Source organism: Manis pentadactyla, chromosome 3 (genome assembly GCF_030020395.1).
Source record: "Manis pentadactyla isolate mManPen7 chromosome 3, mManPen7.hap1, whole genome shotgun sequence".
NCBI classification, from domain to species: domain Eukaryota; kingdom Metazoa; phylum Chordata; class Mammalia; order Pholidota; family Manidae; genus Manis; species Manis pentadactyla.
In genome coordinates, this window is record NC_080021.1 from 166,509,348 (window position 1) to 166,528,128 (window position 18,781).

The 18,781-nt window shown below is 35.7% G+C and overlaps 1 protein-coding gene across 1 annotated transcript; it reads left to right on the plus strand.

Annotated features, from left to right (window-relative positions):
• The first annotated feature begins 606 nt into the window (after positions 1-606).
• TYRP1 (tyrosinase related protein 1) lies at positions 607-16,845 on the plus strand. Its single transcript, XM_036926685.2, is given in 9 exon segments — positions 607-704; positions 1,124-1,590; positions 2,739-3,061; positions 5,529-5,733; positions 9,005-9,172; positions 11,148-11,327; positions 13,711-13,857; positions 14,701-14,874; positions 14,877-16,845. Coding segments are annotated over 8 exon segments (1,611 nt in total). The 5' UTR covers positions 607-704; positions 1,124-1,205; the 3' UTR covers positions 14,906-16,845.
• The last annotated feature ends 1,936 nt before the right edge of the window (positions 16,846-18,781 follow it).

The following is an 18,781-nucleotide window of genomic DNA, read 5'->3' on the forward strand; positions in this document are numbered from 1 at the left end:
GACATTTGGAAAGAAGAACCCGTTTAGTAGCCATCTTCTAAACAACAAAAGTAGCAGTGACCCTGTGATGCTTTGTCACAGGGAAGGACGCCACCCCAGAGGAGGTGGGGAGTTGGGAGGAAGGGCCCTCACAGTCTGGTCAACATCAGCAGGCACCACGATAGCCAAAGTCATGTGACATGGTGTAATTGTATCTGATTCTTTTTCTATTATAATTATTTTTTCTATAAATTATAAGAGTAGCAGCGTCTGTTTTTAAGACCAAACAAAACAGAAAGCTGCCATCACTTAGAGGCACTAGCCTAGCCCTTGTACCACTAAGAAAAAGTAAGTAATCTTGTTTCATCCTTTAAAGATACATCATATGAAAAAATAAATCTCTACAATGGAAACAAAAGCTCTCTAGTTTTTCTGACTTGTATTCCAAATAAGTGCCTCTGACCTTTTCTTAAAACTTTAAGCATCACAAGGAAATCAGTGGGAAGGAAATCATGTGCTAACTAAGTACTTCAAAGGCAGAAAAACCCATAGAAGTGGAAGGGATTAGTAAGGGCGGGCTAGGAGGACCAGCCCCTCCCAGATTTGGTATTAGTTATTAGGCAGAAACCCACATGCACTTAACAGCTCTGACATCAGGAGACAAGCAAATATAAAACACTCCGTTCTAAGAGAGATTCAACAGAGAATCCCCTCAGGAGTTCAAGGTACTGGAGAGAAGCTCTAAGGGGTGTGGGGGGCTCCCGCCAAAACTCCATTAGAATGGGGGACTTTAAATCACAAAAATTAACTCTCTGGAAATCTCTCAATATTTCTGTTCCATAGTTAAGTGTAATTAATACTGGGGACCTGCTGAGAAAGGCTTTTGATAAATGACATGCAGGGTATATTTTTATATAAATAGAGATTTAAAATGAAGAAAAATAAATGACTAGGACAGGGGATTTGATTAAGTAGACATTATACATGTCAAATTTTAGAAGGTAAATTACTATTTTTATTATTTTCTGGAAATATCATTTTCCAGATATGAAAAGTAGTTTGCAGGTGGGTTGGGAAAAGTTTATGCCATTTTTAACAGTACAAAAAAACTTTCCATAATCCCATTTTGCTTTTTCCTTTTCAGCTGGCTTTATATTTATGTGCCTCAGTCTCTACTCAACAGGCTGTGAACCAGAGAGTTGTCATTCACTCTTGCTTCAAGCAAAATGAAAGTTCAAAATCTCCTGTCTCTGGGATACATGTTTTTGCCCTTGCTATGTTTTCAGCAGGCCTGGGCTCAATTCCCAAGAGAGTGTGTCACGGCCGAAGCTTTGAGAAGCGGTGTGTGTTGCCCAGACCTGTTCCCCACATCTGGGCCAGGCACTGATCGCTGTGGCTCCTCATCAGGGAGGGGCACATGTGAGGGAGTGACTGCAGACTCCCGACCCCACGGTCCCCAGTACCCCCATGACGGCCGAGATGACCGGGAGGGCTGGCCCACACGGTTCTTCAATAGGACATGCCACTGCAGTGGCAATTTCTCAGGACACAACTGTGGGACTTGCCGTCCTGGATGGGGAGGGGCTGCCTGTGACCAGAGGGTTCTCACAGGTAAGTGGGGATGGGAAGGGACATGCAGTCCTGTGTGAAACTCAGAGCGTTTAATGGAATCCTAAATCACTTGAGCTGGAAGAACACCAGAAAATCTTGTCGCTCACTTCTTATTTTTCACAGTTGAGGAAATTAAAGCTTAGAAAGGCCAAGAAATCCATTAGATTTAAGAGTGGAGCTTGAAGCTCAGATCTTCTGACTTAATAGTACTTCCTTCAAAAAGTTTATTGAGCAACTAATATATGGTAGGAACTTTGCTAAGTGTTTATGACCATACCTTTCAGTAACTTCTCAAGGTAGTTATGTTAAGTCATAAGTAAGCTTTGAATGGTCAAATCCATGTAGCTGGTACTTGGAAAATCCGTAATTCACACTGAGATCTGTCCAGTTATAATTCCTGGGCTCCTTCCACTATACTTTGCTGACCCAAAGAAACTTCCCACAGTGATGATCAAGTTCAGCCATTTTAGATCATAAGCCTGGCCTGCAGCCTAAATAGCAATAAATAACAAGCTTTAGATAAACAGCCAGCAATACTTGCTTGTTTTTTATGTGCCAAACATTGGACAAAAGGTTTAACGTCTTTATTATAAGCCGGGGTCAGAACATTTATTGAGTTTTTTGTTATGAGCCAGGTTCTGGTCTAATTACTTTTCATGTGTGTATTCTTCAATCTTAACTACTCTTTAAGTAGCTGTTATTTTCACACACACTTTACAGATGAAAAACTAAGGCTTAGAGAAATGTGAGCAGAGTCATAGACTGCATCCCTGGTCTTAACCACTATCTATACTTTATACCATGTTTTCACAAGATTTATGACATTAAAAGTGTACAAAATTCCAAGAAATATGCCAATAGTGAGCAGAAATAAATAAAACAGGATCACAGAATTGTAAAGTCCACACTAAGCTGAAAGAAAGCTAGTGAGAACCCTAAAAATCCCCTAGGATGCAGAATAGACAGCAAGCAGGCTTGAAGAAGGGATTTTTAGCAAGGAATATTTTTTAAAGTATAAAATGAATTGAGCATATGTGATAATTATCATTAATGGGTAAATGGGACATAGTGTTAAAAGAGGATCATGCTTATTCTCTATACATCTGACAAAGCAGATGTTTTCATGTTTGAATTTTGTATCCCTAAAGTCAGGAGGAATGTTCTGGACTTAAGCACAGAAGAAAGGAACCACTTCATCCAGGCCCTGGATATGGCAAAGCGCACAGATCACCCCCAGTTTGTCATTGCCACCAGGCGGTCAGAAGAAATACTGGGGCCAGATGACAACACACCACAATTTGAGAATATTTCCATTTATAACTACTTTGTTTGGACACACTATTACTCAGTCAAAAAGACCTTCCTTGGAACAGGACAGGAGAGCTTTAGTGAAGTGGATTTCTCTCATGAAGGACCAGCTTTTCTCACGTGGCACAGGTACCATTTGCTGCAGTTGGAGAGGGACATGCAGGTACGCATGAAACGTTTCCACTTTCAAACAAGGCAGGAGCCTTGTTTGTAAGACATTCTAATTCACTGTGTTCCGAATAATCAAAATGTGTGATGACAAAGCAATTTCCTGTTATTAATTTCTCTTTGACATTTGGTTCAGTTTCTCCTTGCACTAATTACTTACTAATTAAACTTTTGTGAAGTGAAAAGAAAGTGTATCTGTGATGAGACATTTGTAGCTGTGAATTAAAGTGTGGAGCATATTCCACAGCTTTGAAATTTTAAAAATTACCCTCATATAGTTTGTAAGAAAAGAATCTCAATTGATTTGTCTTCCTTATCATATGCTAACCACTGCCCCTTCCTGTCTGGATGAAGCACATGTGTATGCACTTAGTCTTCTACATCCCAAATATACATCTCATTGATGCCAGTTGATGCTTCTTTCTAACATGGTATAGGATTTAAATGATGAAAAAGGTACCTTCCATTTATATTGTCATATTTTCATTGAGCTCCATTTTTTCCATGCCTTTACCACTCTGAGGCTTATAGAAGAAACCTATTAACAACATCACATCACATCAGACTTCATTTTTCCTTAAAAGTCATTCTTTTTTGGCATAAAGTAGACATCAGCCCAAACACAGTTACTTCCTATTTATTTTTAAGCAGACAAGCTTAAACCATATTAAATCATCCATTAACATGGATACTTTATTATTGTTTCTTTTACCAAGTGCTTTTTCTTGAGAAAAGTATTGTAATTTTAAGATAAAACTAAATTATTAGATCTCAACGAGAAATTCCACAAATTGAACCTGTTTCCTATGGGAAATAACAAGTCTCTCTCCTCAAACTGAGATCTAAAAATTAGTCAAAAAATATCTGAGGGCAGAAAAGGTGTTTAGATTCATTTATTAATTTGCAGTATGCTTATGTCCAGCATTATTCCAAGAAAATAAATGGTTGGAAAAGAGAAAACTGATGCATTAAAAAACAGAATAAAATATTGGTATGAAAATAGTCAACCCATATACAGTTTGAGTGATTAAATGAATTGATCTGATCCTCTGAACTTCGTATTTATAGCTCTAGTAACAAGACATTTAGATTATGAGTAGCTAAATCTGTCATTTGTAATCAACTTCACATCTTCGTGACTTCAAGTCACTTTCCCATGGGCACACCGAAATGAAAGGGCAGGTGGAAAGTATATAAAAGCTTCAATTTTGCTTCTGTAAACTTCAACCTCTGCAATTTACATTTTTAAAACTCAGCAGCACAAGGGATCCAACAAATTACAATCTAGAAGTAATGCGCAGTGGAAATGCCACATGAATATGCTCCAGCTCTCAAATGTCAGTTGTTGAACCGCAAACTGACTCTTAATGATCCCTTGGAAGCTGTCACTAATTTTTGTGAGCTAGAACAATGGCTTCTAAACAAGGACCGTAAACCCCTGGAGATCAGTAACTGGGATGCGCTGGAAAGCTTTTGGTCCTCTAAAATATCCTGAGGACAAGGAAATGCTTGCTAGAAAGGGTTTAAAGTAAAAAAGCAGAAATGTACTAAATGCTTGGGAGACGAGATAAAACCATGGAGATCCCAAAAGTTAAATCCCACACTTCTAATATAACTTCCCAAAGGTCTAAAGGAATGAGATATAACACATATAGCAATAAAATAACAGTAATATATATTCTAAGGACACCAGGAAAATATAAGCATGTGATTTGAGTCCAGCACTTTTTAAATTGCTGAGCTTAGCTCTAAAGGGAAACTTGGTCTCGGGTCTAACAGTATGCACAAAGCAATATTCTGCTTCTGTTGAGCATTTCCTGTCCATATTAGTATCGGGCAGAAGCCTGAGTCTTAATAGTTCAGATTCTGTAGCGGGGGTCTCTAAGTACAACACCTCTAGTGCCTAACAGACATGGTAAATGTGAAAGAGCCTCTGTAGCCTGTGACCAAAACAGAATCTAAACGACTAATCATTCGAGTTAAATTCAAAAACAGAAACAAAACAAAAATCATTGCTCCACATAGGTCAAGCCTTGGTCTGGCTCTAGACCACGAATTAGTGATGCCTGAATTAGAGATAGGAAAACTGAAGGAGGTGGAAATGTCAAGGAGTGGAAGTTATTCATGATAATGCTTGATGTAACCAATAGAAATGTAATGACCGCCTAAAAAATAAAAGGAAGACTTTTTTCTCCCAAAAAAATTTGTTTGCAGAGACTTTTGTGTAATGAGTGGAGTCTCATTCCCTCTAATGTCCAAATGACTCCTTGTAGTGTATTTGAAGCTTTGTTCAATAAGGTATTTAACTACTTGAGCCCTTCAGACACCACTGAGACACTTACAGGTTCCTAAGTGGCTGAAGAGAGCCCACAAAACAGACTGCCAGTTCTCCCGCTCCTCATACAAAGAGGGAGAATCCTAACCAGAACAGAGAACTCTGACAGAGCTTTTCTGTGATGCAGGAAATGCTGCAGGACCCTTCCTTCTCCCTTCCTTACTGGAATTTTGCGACTGGGAAGAACATCTGTGACATTTGCACCGATGACCTCATGGGCTCGAGGAGCCTCTTGGATTCTACCCTGATAAGCCCCAACTCTGTCTTTTCTCAATGGCGAGTGGTCTGCGAATCCTTGGAAGATTATGATACCCTAGGAACTCTTTGTAACAGTAAGTTCCAAATGATACCTAGCATTCAGAATTCCCTATTAGATAGTGATTAAATGTGTTGCTTCAAAGGCCCTTTATTCTACTAAGGACTTCAGACTAAAATCTACTCTTGTTATGCAGAATCAATGTATAGATATTCATTGAACACTATGATGTTCAAGGCAATCTATATGGTGCTCCAGGGGAAAGAAAAAGTACCTACGTATTTTTATGTTGCTTTTCTTGAGGAATCTGGTCAGTGCACTGCTCACTTTATTTTGAAAATGTAGAATTGTATAAATTAATCCTCTTAATACACTCAGCACTGCTTACTAGTCATGTGTCTTATACTAGGATTTCACAGAGAATGCTTCCCTGTGAAATCTGAAATATGCAGAAAGATTTGGAAGTGCCCTGAGACCAAAATTCTATTCTAGTCAAAAGGTAAAAAAACAAAAGGAGATATGAAGGAGACCTTTAAGAAAAGGAAGACTGTATAAAAGATGTCTGCCAGCTAGCTGCTTTCCAGTTTTCTCAACGTGAACACAAAAAGAGAATATTTAACTAGTTGTCCTAGCCTAGCATCCTTTCTCCAGTAATCTGAATGCTACTTCTGCCGTAAATCAAGTTTCTGTTACAAGGATCTTTTCCTGAACCGCTTATTCTCTCCCTTAGACCATATTATTACGTGTCCCTGTGCCACTAACACAGGGTCTTAGTTATTAGAGTCTCCCTATCCCATCTTATTTTCATTCTTCAGGCATGTTTGGCTATTTTACTTCTGTTCTTCTATATAAATCAGAATTATAAGAATTTATTTTATTATTATATATTATATTCATAACCTTTATTCTGCATATATTTTTAATCATAAATATTAAATTACTTTGTAAACTTAAAAAAAGAGTATTTTTAAAAAGATAATACTCCAAATAGAACAAAGGAATTAGGTAGATTTTTTCAATATTGGAAGATTATTTAGTGGCATTATAGGATTATGAGAAGTGAGTGATAGTGCATGAAATTCTCTTTTGTAGAAGTTTAAAAATTAGAATAAACTTTTATTTGTTTGGCATGCTGAATGAGTGGTCCTAATATGTAGCAGGTAAATGAAACAGAAAATCAGTATATCTTTAGATATCAAAATATCCATCTCTTTCTGATCAGGCTACTGTACTTTGGCCCGGAAGTTTTCCAAACATATTCTGATCATACTGCCAAAATATGGCACAATTTAAATGGATAAATAAAATTATAACATAGGAGAGAAGAAGAAAGAGATGATTTTGTTTTTGTTCCAGTTTTTCTTGTCAATTAATGTAACAAGACTCATAACTCAGACACAGTTTCATGAAAAATTGAAGATTATGTATTTTAGGTGAAACAAATTTGATGATTACCCCTTGCCTTAGTTTGAGATATAAATAACAAGCATCTTATTTTTTTAGGCCAGTAAAAGGAAAAACAACACTGTTATTCAACACATATTATGTGTCTGACATGGTGCCAAATGCTTTAATGTATCTTATATACTCATAGAAATTCTTTCCTCTACTTTTCTTCTTAGGTGAAATTATCCATTCCTGGGGTTCATTGATCATCTTTTACAGGGCAGCCATACATACACATCCTCAGAGCAAACATTCCATACCTATGTTTTCATATGCTGGTTGCATCATATTCTCCCCAATACATCATCAATGCACCAAATTCGGTGCACTGATTGAATTCCTGACACCTGTAATACTTCCAGCCACTAAAAAATCACCTTTGATTCATCACATGAAAAACATTGTTCTTTGTATTTCTTAAATTTATTTTCTCCTTCAGATACTCAGAATTTTTCATTCATTTCTGTATGGAAAGTCCACAGGACCCCAATCCATGGGATATTAACAGGTTCAGTAGAAGTCTATATGCAAACAAATTTAAAAATCACTAGTTTAAAATTAAAGTGGTTTATACCTGGTTTGTTTTACTATCACAATTCTCCACTGTGAAACTCCATGAGGGCAAGTTAAGATGTGGTATTTTTGCAACCCATGCAGTCAATCCTTTTTTCCTTGGGATTTATTGATAGCTCCCTGATTAGTAATCTCCAAAATATCAGCTTGAATTGGTAATTTAGCTAACAGTTTAGCTGAAGGTTTTGACAATAATGTGAACCTAAAAAATGCACAGGTACTTTACATTATCAATATTGTTTTCATTTTTACATTATAAAGTTATCTATGCTAATTCATCAGGTTACATTAATTATGTTTGTTATGATATTAACTACAAAGCACACAACGTAGGAAGTTTTATGAAAGAGATAAAATGAATATGAGTAGATGTTGTAATACCATCTCTCCCATCCCAGGGGATCATTCTGCACACACCCCCAGGGTGCACACACACACTTCTCGCTGGAGACCACTGGGGTGGACAAGCAAAATGCTCCTAACCCATATCCTTTCCTCCCACTGCCTAAAGTATCTCCTCACTTCCTATTTAATTTAATGTAACATTCTCATCTTGCTTTTTATTTCTCAACAGTATGGTTCTTGTCTAGCTTCCCATCTTTCCTACTCCCCACTATTCTCTTACGGAAATTCTCCTCAGTCCGTTAGGATTCTGCAAATCTCTCCTCTTCAGTGAAGCTCTTCTGGAGCCATCTACCTGGGAAGGACTGATGCCCTCTGTCACTCTTCCCTTCTCTCTCACCCTTCCTTACTTCCTCCCTTCCTGAAGGTACCTACCATATTATTCCTAGTATCAGCTCTGTGTCTGTTTTCTTACTGCCCTTCAAAAAATTTACTTCTCACATTAATTGCAGGAAAATATGTTTATTAAAATACAAACCACTTCCAAAGAGATTTTATGTTGCTTTTCTTTATGTCTCTGAAGGCTTGAAACAGCATTGAGTACAAAATTTCATGTGTATGTAAAATACATATTTCAGTTGGAATTTAGGTTTATGTGATTATTTTGGCAAAATTCAATTTACCATGGAATTTTACATGAATACATTCTTGTAGAGGAACCATACATTGATTTAACAAATACCAGGACCTCGATCTGTTACTGTGATCATTTTTTTCTTCAGATGATTTTATGTATCACACATCTAATTCTACTCAGAGAAGTTGGACATGATAACAGATTTTCTCACTATAATGCCACTAAATATGTGTTTAAAATTTTTTCTCTTCTACCAAGTAGAACTTATCTTTCAGCGCTCATGCTATGTAGAAGTGATAGTGTAATCTCTAAAAAGTCTTATAAAGGTTTGCATATCCCATTTTTCCAGGCACTGAAGGTGGGCCAATTAGGAGAAACCCAGCTGGAAATGTGGCTCGGCCGATGGTTCAGCGTCTTCCTAAACCACAGGATGTTGCTCAATGCTTGGACGTCGGTATATTTGACACACCTCCTTTTTATTCCAATTCTACAAACAGTTTCCGAAACACAGTGGAAGGCAAGTAAAAAAGTGTTATCACAGTAACCTGAAATATTCAAATTCAGATCTCTGAAGAACCCTTGAATGCCATAATGATCCTGTGAATTTATGTAAATAGCACCTCCTAATATGATGTAGTCAAAATTCACAGCTCAAACAGAACTTCCTTTAAGAAAAGTCTCAGACATGAAATATATGTATATAACTATTCAAATTCTAGTAGAGGGAAATAATATTCAAGTCTTTGAAAGCTTATCAAATATTTTTCTTAAAAAGAAAAACTCTGAACAATTAATAGACATTGGACAAAGCCTGCTTTGGAATATGTTTTATTTAGGTGTGCATTGTCCAATAACTTATTGTTCAAGATCCATAAAAATTCAAATAAGCATCTAATGATAAATAATTTGGCTTTCCCTGTTTAATTAAAAAAATGATTCCTTTATTTATTTTAAAGCTGAGGAAACTGAGTTCTGAAGAAACGGATTTCCGAAGATACTCAGTAACAGAGCACAATTTCAAATCCAAATTTTCTAAGTCCATTGTCTCTATACAACAGATTTTGATACCTCTAAATCATGTTTGTTAATACTTAAAAGTTTTAAAACAGAATCACATTTAACTTTCTTATAAACTGGTTATTGTCCAAATCTACCTTAAATATAGCATCAAACATGTCAGACACCCTCCTAAAAATAAAGGGGAATAGATTACTTTGTCCTCATTATCTGAGTACTTGATAAAAAAATCTGATCATTATTCTCAATTCCCTCCTCTTTTTTCATCAAAATTGCATGCCATTCTGTTCCATTTTTATGCTAACTGTATTAACTCTATACAAATGCAGTAATTTGGAGATGATTCAATAAGTAATCACTATGTTCTGATTAAACTGATATATATGTAAGCTAAGGCTATTATACTGATTTTAAAGAATTTATAGATTGTGTCTTCTTGATGCCCAATCAAAACCCAAATTATATTGAACTCCTGACAGTGTGTATGAAAGAACTAGTGCCTAGCCACATGCCATATATATACAGTACAGGCAATCTTTAAACTTCTTTTGAATTAACAAAATGCAATAAATGTATAAAAATGAATGTGTGAATAACTGCCTACAATTACACAAGTGGGCTAATGTATTTTAAAATTCTAATTTAATTTTATACTATAAAATCTTTCCCTGCTTTTCCATCTCTGATCCTTCAACCCAACCAAAAACACTTATAACTCCATCCCACATCATACACTGTCCATTTTTATTTATGAGCTATACTCATCTTCTGCCTTATACATGATATATAACATGGAACCATATGTGGGAAAAATATATATGATGCAAAATATGTATATTACATGGCATATATGAGTATTACATAAAATATGAGAAATACATATGAATAGATATAATTATCAAAAGTTATGATGTTTTGACAACAGGCTTTCCACATGTTTAAAACTAGCATAGATATATTAAGAAAACTCTGAGAAGTTGTAACTTTTCCATGAAAATAAGATAACTTTCCAAAAATAGACATGCTGACAGTCATTCAAAAGGAATAAGGTAGGGGACTAAAGTAACATCTGGCAATTTAAGTTCCAGGACAATCAGAGTGGTTTTTTCTCAAATGTATCAGCAGTTTTTAGTAGAAGCCAGAGATTTCCACTATCTTTATTTCCACAGAGACCAATGTTTGCCTTATCAAAATAGATTATTCTATCTGTTTTGACTGGTATCCTTTGCACACCATTATTTTTAACCTAGAGGCTACATTTAAAATGCCATGCCACTAGCCTAAAACTATCCTAGCTCTGTGTATAGCAACAAATGACACCGACTGTAGTTAGAAGAAATGCTATTACATCAAGGCAAAAATTGGCCTAACAAGCTTAAGAAATATTGTTTCCCAATATAACCACTGCTGTTGACCAGAAAAGTGAGATACTTGTAATGGTTTTTACTAATCTCATCCATATTTTTATAATCTAGGTTACAGTGATCCCACAGGAAGGTACGACCCTGCTGTTCGAAGCCTTCACAATTTGGCTCATCTGTTCCTGAATGGAACAGGGGGGCAAACCCATTTATCCCCAAATGATCCTATTTTTGTCCTTCTGCATACTTTCACTGATGCTGTCTTTGACGAATGGCTGAGGAGATATAATGCTGGTGAGACATTTTCATATGCTTTTCTGCAGGCTTAGAAAGATGATTACTCCGATGGCACAGTTATCACTACAGGCTAAGCACGTAACACATTTAAACTACACTTCACAAGAAGGATAAAATAGCTATAATACTTAGTTACTTCCAAAAAACAGAACCACTTTGAAAATACAGACAGCATGTCTCTCAGGACAGTTATTAGATGACATTGATTAGCATTCGCTAAACTAAGCAGATAATCCCTTCTCATTTTTACTACGAAAAGGTGACTAGCATGTTTTCCAAATCTTTCTTCCCCATATCTTCTAATGAGCATTCTTTTTGCTTTTCCATGTGAATGGGAAAGCCTTTATAGAGTTCTTCTTTGGTACCCCAAAAGAGAAAAAAGTCATACTCATAATCCACAGTTTTGATTTTTATTATTTGTGGACTTTCACAAATGGAAAGTTTGTTCAACCTGAAAAGTTAATATTGGTTTTTATATCATACCATAGAAAATCTTTTAAGTTTTTTTTAATGCCTTTTTCAAAATATTTAAAAGTCCACTTTCTCTTCACTTCTACTCAGCTGAGAGGCTTGCAATCCTTTTCAAACAATGAAAGTGCTTCTACTGGTTAAAACATTGTAAGTTTAAGTTTTAAATATAGTAGCCCAAAAGTTCAGTGCATTTTTCAGAAGAAGCAGTTTATACATTTTCCAGACCTGTCACTACTTTCTTTATTATATCCTGAGAGAAATGAAGTAATCACACATATACTGAAATCCTTTCATAAGTATTATTTGATTCCTTATCTTGGCTAATGTGACTAATGGTACAACGAACATGGGGTATGGATTCTCTCTTCTAGATACTGATTTCATGTCCTTTGGATATATATGCAGATGTGGGATTGGTGGATTATATGGTAGTTCTATTTTTAATTTTTGAGGGACCTACATACTGTTTGTTTCCACAGTGGCTGGATCAATTTACATTCACAACAACAGTGCACAAAAATGGTTCCCTTTTTGTTACACCACGCCAGCATTTATCGCTTGTCTTTTTTATAGTAGCTACCCTAACAGGTGTGAGGCGATACCTCATTTTGTTTCTAATCTGCATTTTCTAATGATGAAGTGTGTTGAGCTCCTTTTCATATCCCTGTTAGCCATCTTAAATCATGTTACGCACCTTAAACATGTGCAGTATTGTCAATTATACTTCAGTAAAGCCTCAAAAAATATTACTTGATCACTTACTGTTTCCTAACAGTATTCCAGCTGCCATTAATACAGTAGCATACAAATCACACAAAAATACTTTCCCCCTGGAACTTTCCTAACTGTTGGTAGATGTGACAAGAAACATATGTAAATAAATATATAGTATGTTAGGTGTGGGGGGGTCACTATAGACAAATAAAATCAGGAAAAGTGATAGAGACTACCGAGTGAATATAGGGAGGAAGATCCTCCCAAGACAAAAGAACAGAGGGCCCAGTGCGGCTGGAGCAGAGTGGGGAGAGCGGATTGAATGGCGGGGGAGGGGAGAGAGGTCAGAGGGAGCGCAGGGGCCAGACCCTGAAGGACAATGGGCTTACAAATTGGGTTGGGGAGAGTCCTGCAGAGCGCAATTACATATCAATCCAATTGTTACTGTTTTTCTTGTTTTTTAACCATTATTCCTCTATTCATTTTAATGAATATAACTATCCTACAGCTGAGGCTGAATTGGGTTGAGGTTGATCAAATCAGGTTTCAGTAGAAAGGTGAACTGGAAAGTTTAAAAATGTATTTAAGGAATTAACCTTAATATCAAGCTTTAATAAATACTACTACACCAACTGTGAGTTCCCTGAAGACAGGAATTTTGTTTGTTTTGTTCAATGCTGTCACCCCCAGGCCTAAAGCAGTACCTGCTTCTAGTAGGAGCTCAACAGATTTTAACAGATAAATACTTAATTAGAATTAACACATGGTAAAGTTTAAGTCACAAAAATATAAACACTACATGCTATTTCTATGATCAGTTGTTTTTCAGAGTAAATGCTAAAACATGCTTCTCTGCTGTACAGGATCAGTGTGACTACACAAGTAACACTTCTTGCAAACAAAACCTAGTACTTGGCTAGCCTTCCCACATATTCCCACTCTTCTAAAATTTCACTGCTTTTAAACTTCCTTTTCCTGCTGGATGATATATTAGTACTGTACCCCAAGCATCTGAACTCTGTTTTATGCAATTCCCCATTCTGCTGTAGTGAAATGTTATATCTTTATTCAATGTAAAATATGAAATGATGTTTTCATCTTATCGTTGACTATTTCAGGTCACCTTCCAAACATAATAATGTATTAATATTAACTTTATTGTGTCTATTAACAAGGTGTCTTTGACGTATTTTAGATATATCCACATTTCCTATGGAAAATGCCCCTATTGGACATAATAGACAATACAATATGGTACCATTCTGGCCTCCAGTCACCAACACAGAAATGTTTGTTACTGCTCCTGACAACCTGGGATATATTTACGAAGTTCAATGGCCAAGTGAGTATTGAAAATATGTTTTTACTGTGAAATTTCCAGAACAAATTTATTACCTTTAAAGAAATTAAAGTATTTCTGAGGCTTACATTTTCCGTTTGGATTTGGAAGCTTTCATTTGTTTTATTATTTGGGGATAAAGAGAATGAATTTAACATTTGTTGAGGGCCCAGTCTGACATGTTACTGAGCTGATTATATAGCACATTCCTTTAACAATTTCAACCCTATGAGGTAAGTATTGTAATCTTCATTTTACAAATGAGAAAGATGAGGAATAGAAGGGGTAACTGTCAAAGATCACATTTCTACTAAGCACAGAGAATGGGTTTTGAGGTACAGCCCATGTAATATGCCCCCATTTTTCTACTATATAATGTAGCCTCCATTGATTTATCCTTAAAAGCAAAACTTGGAGTGAGATACTCTTAACTACTTTTTATGAGATTTTAAAATTCAAAACTTTCTTCATTTTAATTACCTTTCCCAACAAAGGCAGTAGGTACAGTGGACAAGCACAGGATTTGGATTCTGAGAACCTGGGCTCCGGAATCAGCTCTAGTGCCTATTAGCCAAATGGCGCTGGGCAAATTTTTCAAACTCTGAGCCATCATTTCCTCATTTTTAGAGTGGAAATAGTAATAACTATCCCAATACAGCCCACTAACTATGAGAAATAGGAAGTGTCATAAAAATGACAGGTGCTGTAGCAGGTAATGTGGCCAATAAAAATTAAATATGAAGATTTCTGTAAAATGTTTGGAACAGTGCCTAAATTTAGGATACCAACTTCTGGTGGCAACTATTTTGCTATTTATTTTTTGCTCTCATTTTATTTTTCAAATAGGTCGGAATTTTAGTATTTCTGAGATTGTGACCATAGCAGTAGTCGCTGCTTTACTACTGGTTGCAGTCATTTTTGTGGGTGCTTCTTGTCTGATTCGCACCAGAAGCAACATGGATGAAGCAAATCAGCCTCTCCTCACTGACCAGTTTCAACACTACGCTTAAGAACATGAAAATCCCAGAATCCTAATCAGTCTACGGTATAACAACAAATTACCAATTCTCTTATACATTAGTATCATAAAACCGCGTGGTTGAAAAATAATAGACTGAGTTACTAACTCTATTTCCTTTTACTTTGTTACTTTCTTCCTTCTACATGCACATGTTGGAATTGAGCCTCTAAATATTATTTTCCAGAGCTGGGAAGAGAGACAGTCTTTTCAGTGGTTTCTATTTTTCCATTCTATTTAAGTGGTAGGTTGCACCAACTCCACAATATTTAAGTAGATAGCATGAAGATCTTTGGGATATTAGAAGTCAACTAACTATATATAACAATGTAAATAAGATGCTGTGCTTTGTTTATGTATGAAGAAAAATCATGACTGATAGTAAATCCCTAATTAAAATGCATGAGTAGGCATTTATATAATGTTAAAACATAAATACATTTCCATTCACTGACACTGACCAACACTGGCATTGGCCAAAAAAGAAGCCACACTTATTAGTCAAAATGAATTATGTAGAGTTATATAAATGGGATCCCAATTAACTTTTTCAAACTGGTCTTCCCCTCTGGGCATCAGCATATATTATTTAGACTAAGATTCAAAGTCACACAAAAACAATTATTTGTTACACTTTGGAGAGGTAAAAGCTTCACTTTGTTTAAAAGACAGTTGATACTGCCCATGTTTGCTACTCTTGTTCTCCTACCTCTAAACTCATTGAGAAAGGAACTACCCATGCATACATTTCACCTCTCAATTCCTCTTCTAATATCTTAGAGGACCCATAAAAGGCAGAAAAGTTGAAGACATGCATCATAGCGCTCTACAAATGGCATGCAATTGACTGTTAATCCAGAGAGCATTTTCCTATCATTTATCAGCCTTTCATACATTTTCAAAATTAAATAATAAAATAATATTTATCAATCCCCTTTTTCTATGCAATTCTGAAAGAATGTCATTCTTTTTTTCTCCTTTGTCTTCTAAAATAAATTTTTTCTCTCTCTCTTTTTGATCTTGTGCTACTGAAACAATATTTGCAATGAAGAACTCTATAGGCTGGTCATAGTGAACAGACATTTTAACTAAGATCAGTAAAAAGAAATCATAACAGTAACAATTGTATACTATAGAAAATGGGTGGTCTGATAGTTCCAACTCAATAAACCGGAACAAGACTGAATTTACATGTACACGATTGGTTATTTGGTTTCACTACATTAAACAATCTCAAGGCTATGTGCATAAGATAAAAAGACAAAATGTGTTTTTGAAAGAGAAGGAATACAACAGTGGCATTTCTAAACTTTGAAATAGCATTACTAAATTGGTTTTCTTGAATATGTTTTGATTTATTAAAATACATGCTCATAGCTTTGCAGATAAAGTATTATATAATGTAATATTTCTTTTTATATAAACATTAATGAAACTAAGCCCCCTCCACTTCATATTTTTGGAGATTTACTAATTACTCATTTTATAAACATTTATTAAACACATACTAGTTTTCAGACATAGTTCAGCATACTGTGGATTTGGGGAGGGAAAACTGAGGACACATTTGACTCGGGCCTCAAGGAATGCCAATGGATTTACCAAATAAAAGAGTAGGAAAGAGCCCTACACACAGAAGTGACAGCATGAGCAAGTCGTAGAACTTTGAAGAGCATTTTATATTCAACAATGTAGAGTATGTCACTGTAGACAGTTTTCATGGAAAGGATTAGAAAGATAAATTCCTAGTGAATTAAGTGTCTAATGCACAATCTCAAGAAATTTGGAATTCTTCCTAGAGGTAGAAGGAACAGGAGAGAGTCATAAAGCATACTTTTTAAAGATAAAGGTGGTGGTGGTATTTGTCAAGAATGTTGATTAAGAATGATTTGGAATGGTTGGAGTAGAAGCTAAGAGACTAGTTAATATTGAATAGTTCATGGGAGAGAGGATGAGGGCCTGTCACAAAACATCACTAATTCTAAGAAATCCTAATTATAAGAGAAAGCTATATGCATTATCTTATAAATACAGCTTTGATAATTTCTTCCTAATGTGTTGTTTTATTTTTCTTTTATTCAAGGACTTTCATTTATTTTATAGCTCTGTAAGATCTTATGAGTTACCTTGATCAGGTGACCATCATTCCTCCTATAATATGCTATAGTATCACTTCAGATTAATACTCATTTACAATCTTGAAGGTTTTCCACTGTTCTTGGTCTTCCATTTAGCTTATTTAATATACTAAATGAAGTTATTATGCACTCAACCAGAAAGCACATCCCACAGAACTTAAACCCATTCTTTCCTGTTGCATAAGCACCCAACTGCATGTCAATGCCACATGAGCAGCAATGGTTGATTGGACCTCCCTATACAATCAAGAATGAAAATCTATTACTCCTGTGTCCCTCAGAAGTTAAATCATGTTTTCATTCCTAGAAGCGGGTTTCAGAGACAGAGCTCACTTATATCTCCATGTCATCTTTAAAACTGGATGCAGGGATGAAGATTTTGACTATTAAAATAACTGTTTCAAGGTTTGGTTGTAAGACATTTGTCCTGAATTCAGTCCATGAATATGCAACAATGTTATTTTGTCCATTGACATTTCCTAGTCAACCAGCCCAACCAACCAATGGAGCACCAATTTGGGCAGAGCGAGGTAAAAGGAACAGAAAAAAAATTCTTTTTAACTTGTTAACAAGCCAAGAACAAAGCCCAATGTGAAAGAGATGAAATGATTTTAGTGGATATCAAGTTCATTGTAAGCCAGTAGTGCAATGTGACTAATAAAAGGGGAAAATGCTATGCAATTGATAAAGAGGAAAAAATATTATGTGAACGCTGATGTACTGTACTTCGTTAATAGAAAAACATAAATCTGTGACATTTGAGTCACATCTGGAATATTTACTTAACTTTAAGACCACAATTTAAGGGAAACATTGACAAATTAGAATGTGCCTCTCCATTTTTTAAGACAGTGATATATTACTAGCCCAAGAGAGAAATTTGGAAGTTACTCTTGAATTCTACCACCTCTCTCAAGCCTCACATCCAATTAGTGATTAATATTGTTAATACAATCAATACTTAGTGACTACTATATCCTGAGCACTGAACCTGTCCCTCTAAAAAAATGGTCCCTCATGGAGGGCTATTTACACCCAAAGGCATCTTGGGTTTTGGGGGCTGCTAAACATCATAGAAGGCACAAAACAGCCCCCTACATAGAAAAATTATCCAGCCCCAAATGTTAATAGTGCAGAGGTTAAGAAAAGCTTATATAAGTACATCTGAAACCAATATAATATTTTATAGCAACTATATTCCAATAAAAAATTAAATACTTTCATTCTGGAAATAAAAAAAGAAAAGCTGATTTAAGGCTTCAAAGATAAACAAGTTTCACAGTGCTCCTGGCCTCATGGAGCACGGTATCTAAAGGGAAAGAATGACAAAAAATAATGTACTCTATCAGGATTCAGATTCTTCCTAACTTTTTTCCACTACCTTTACTGTATGGGTTTTATCCTTCTATTTATACTATCAGGATTGAAAAATGGCTGCTACTTCTCCAGACCTTGTGTCTATCCCATACAGAAAATTTCCTTTTATTCAGAAATAGATGTCTGCCCAAGAATTCTGCCTGTATCTCATTAGAAATTTGTCATGTGGCCAAGGAGTATAGAAAACTGAGAGGTTTTTTTGTTGTTGTTGGTTTGTTGGCTGCTATCCTGAACACCCCAATGTTTACTGCTGCATTATTTACAATAGCCAACATATGTAAGCAGCCAGTGTCCATCAACAGATGAATGAAGAAAAATGATGTGGTACATATACAGAATGGAATATTATTCAACCATAAAAAAGAAATAAATTCAGCCATTTGCAACAACATAG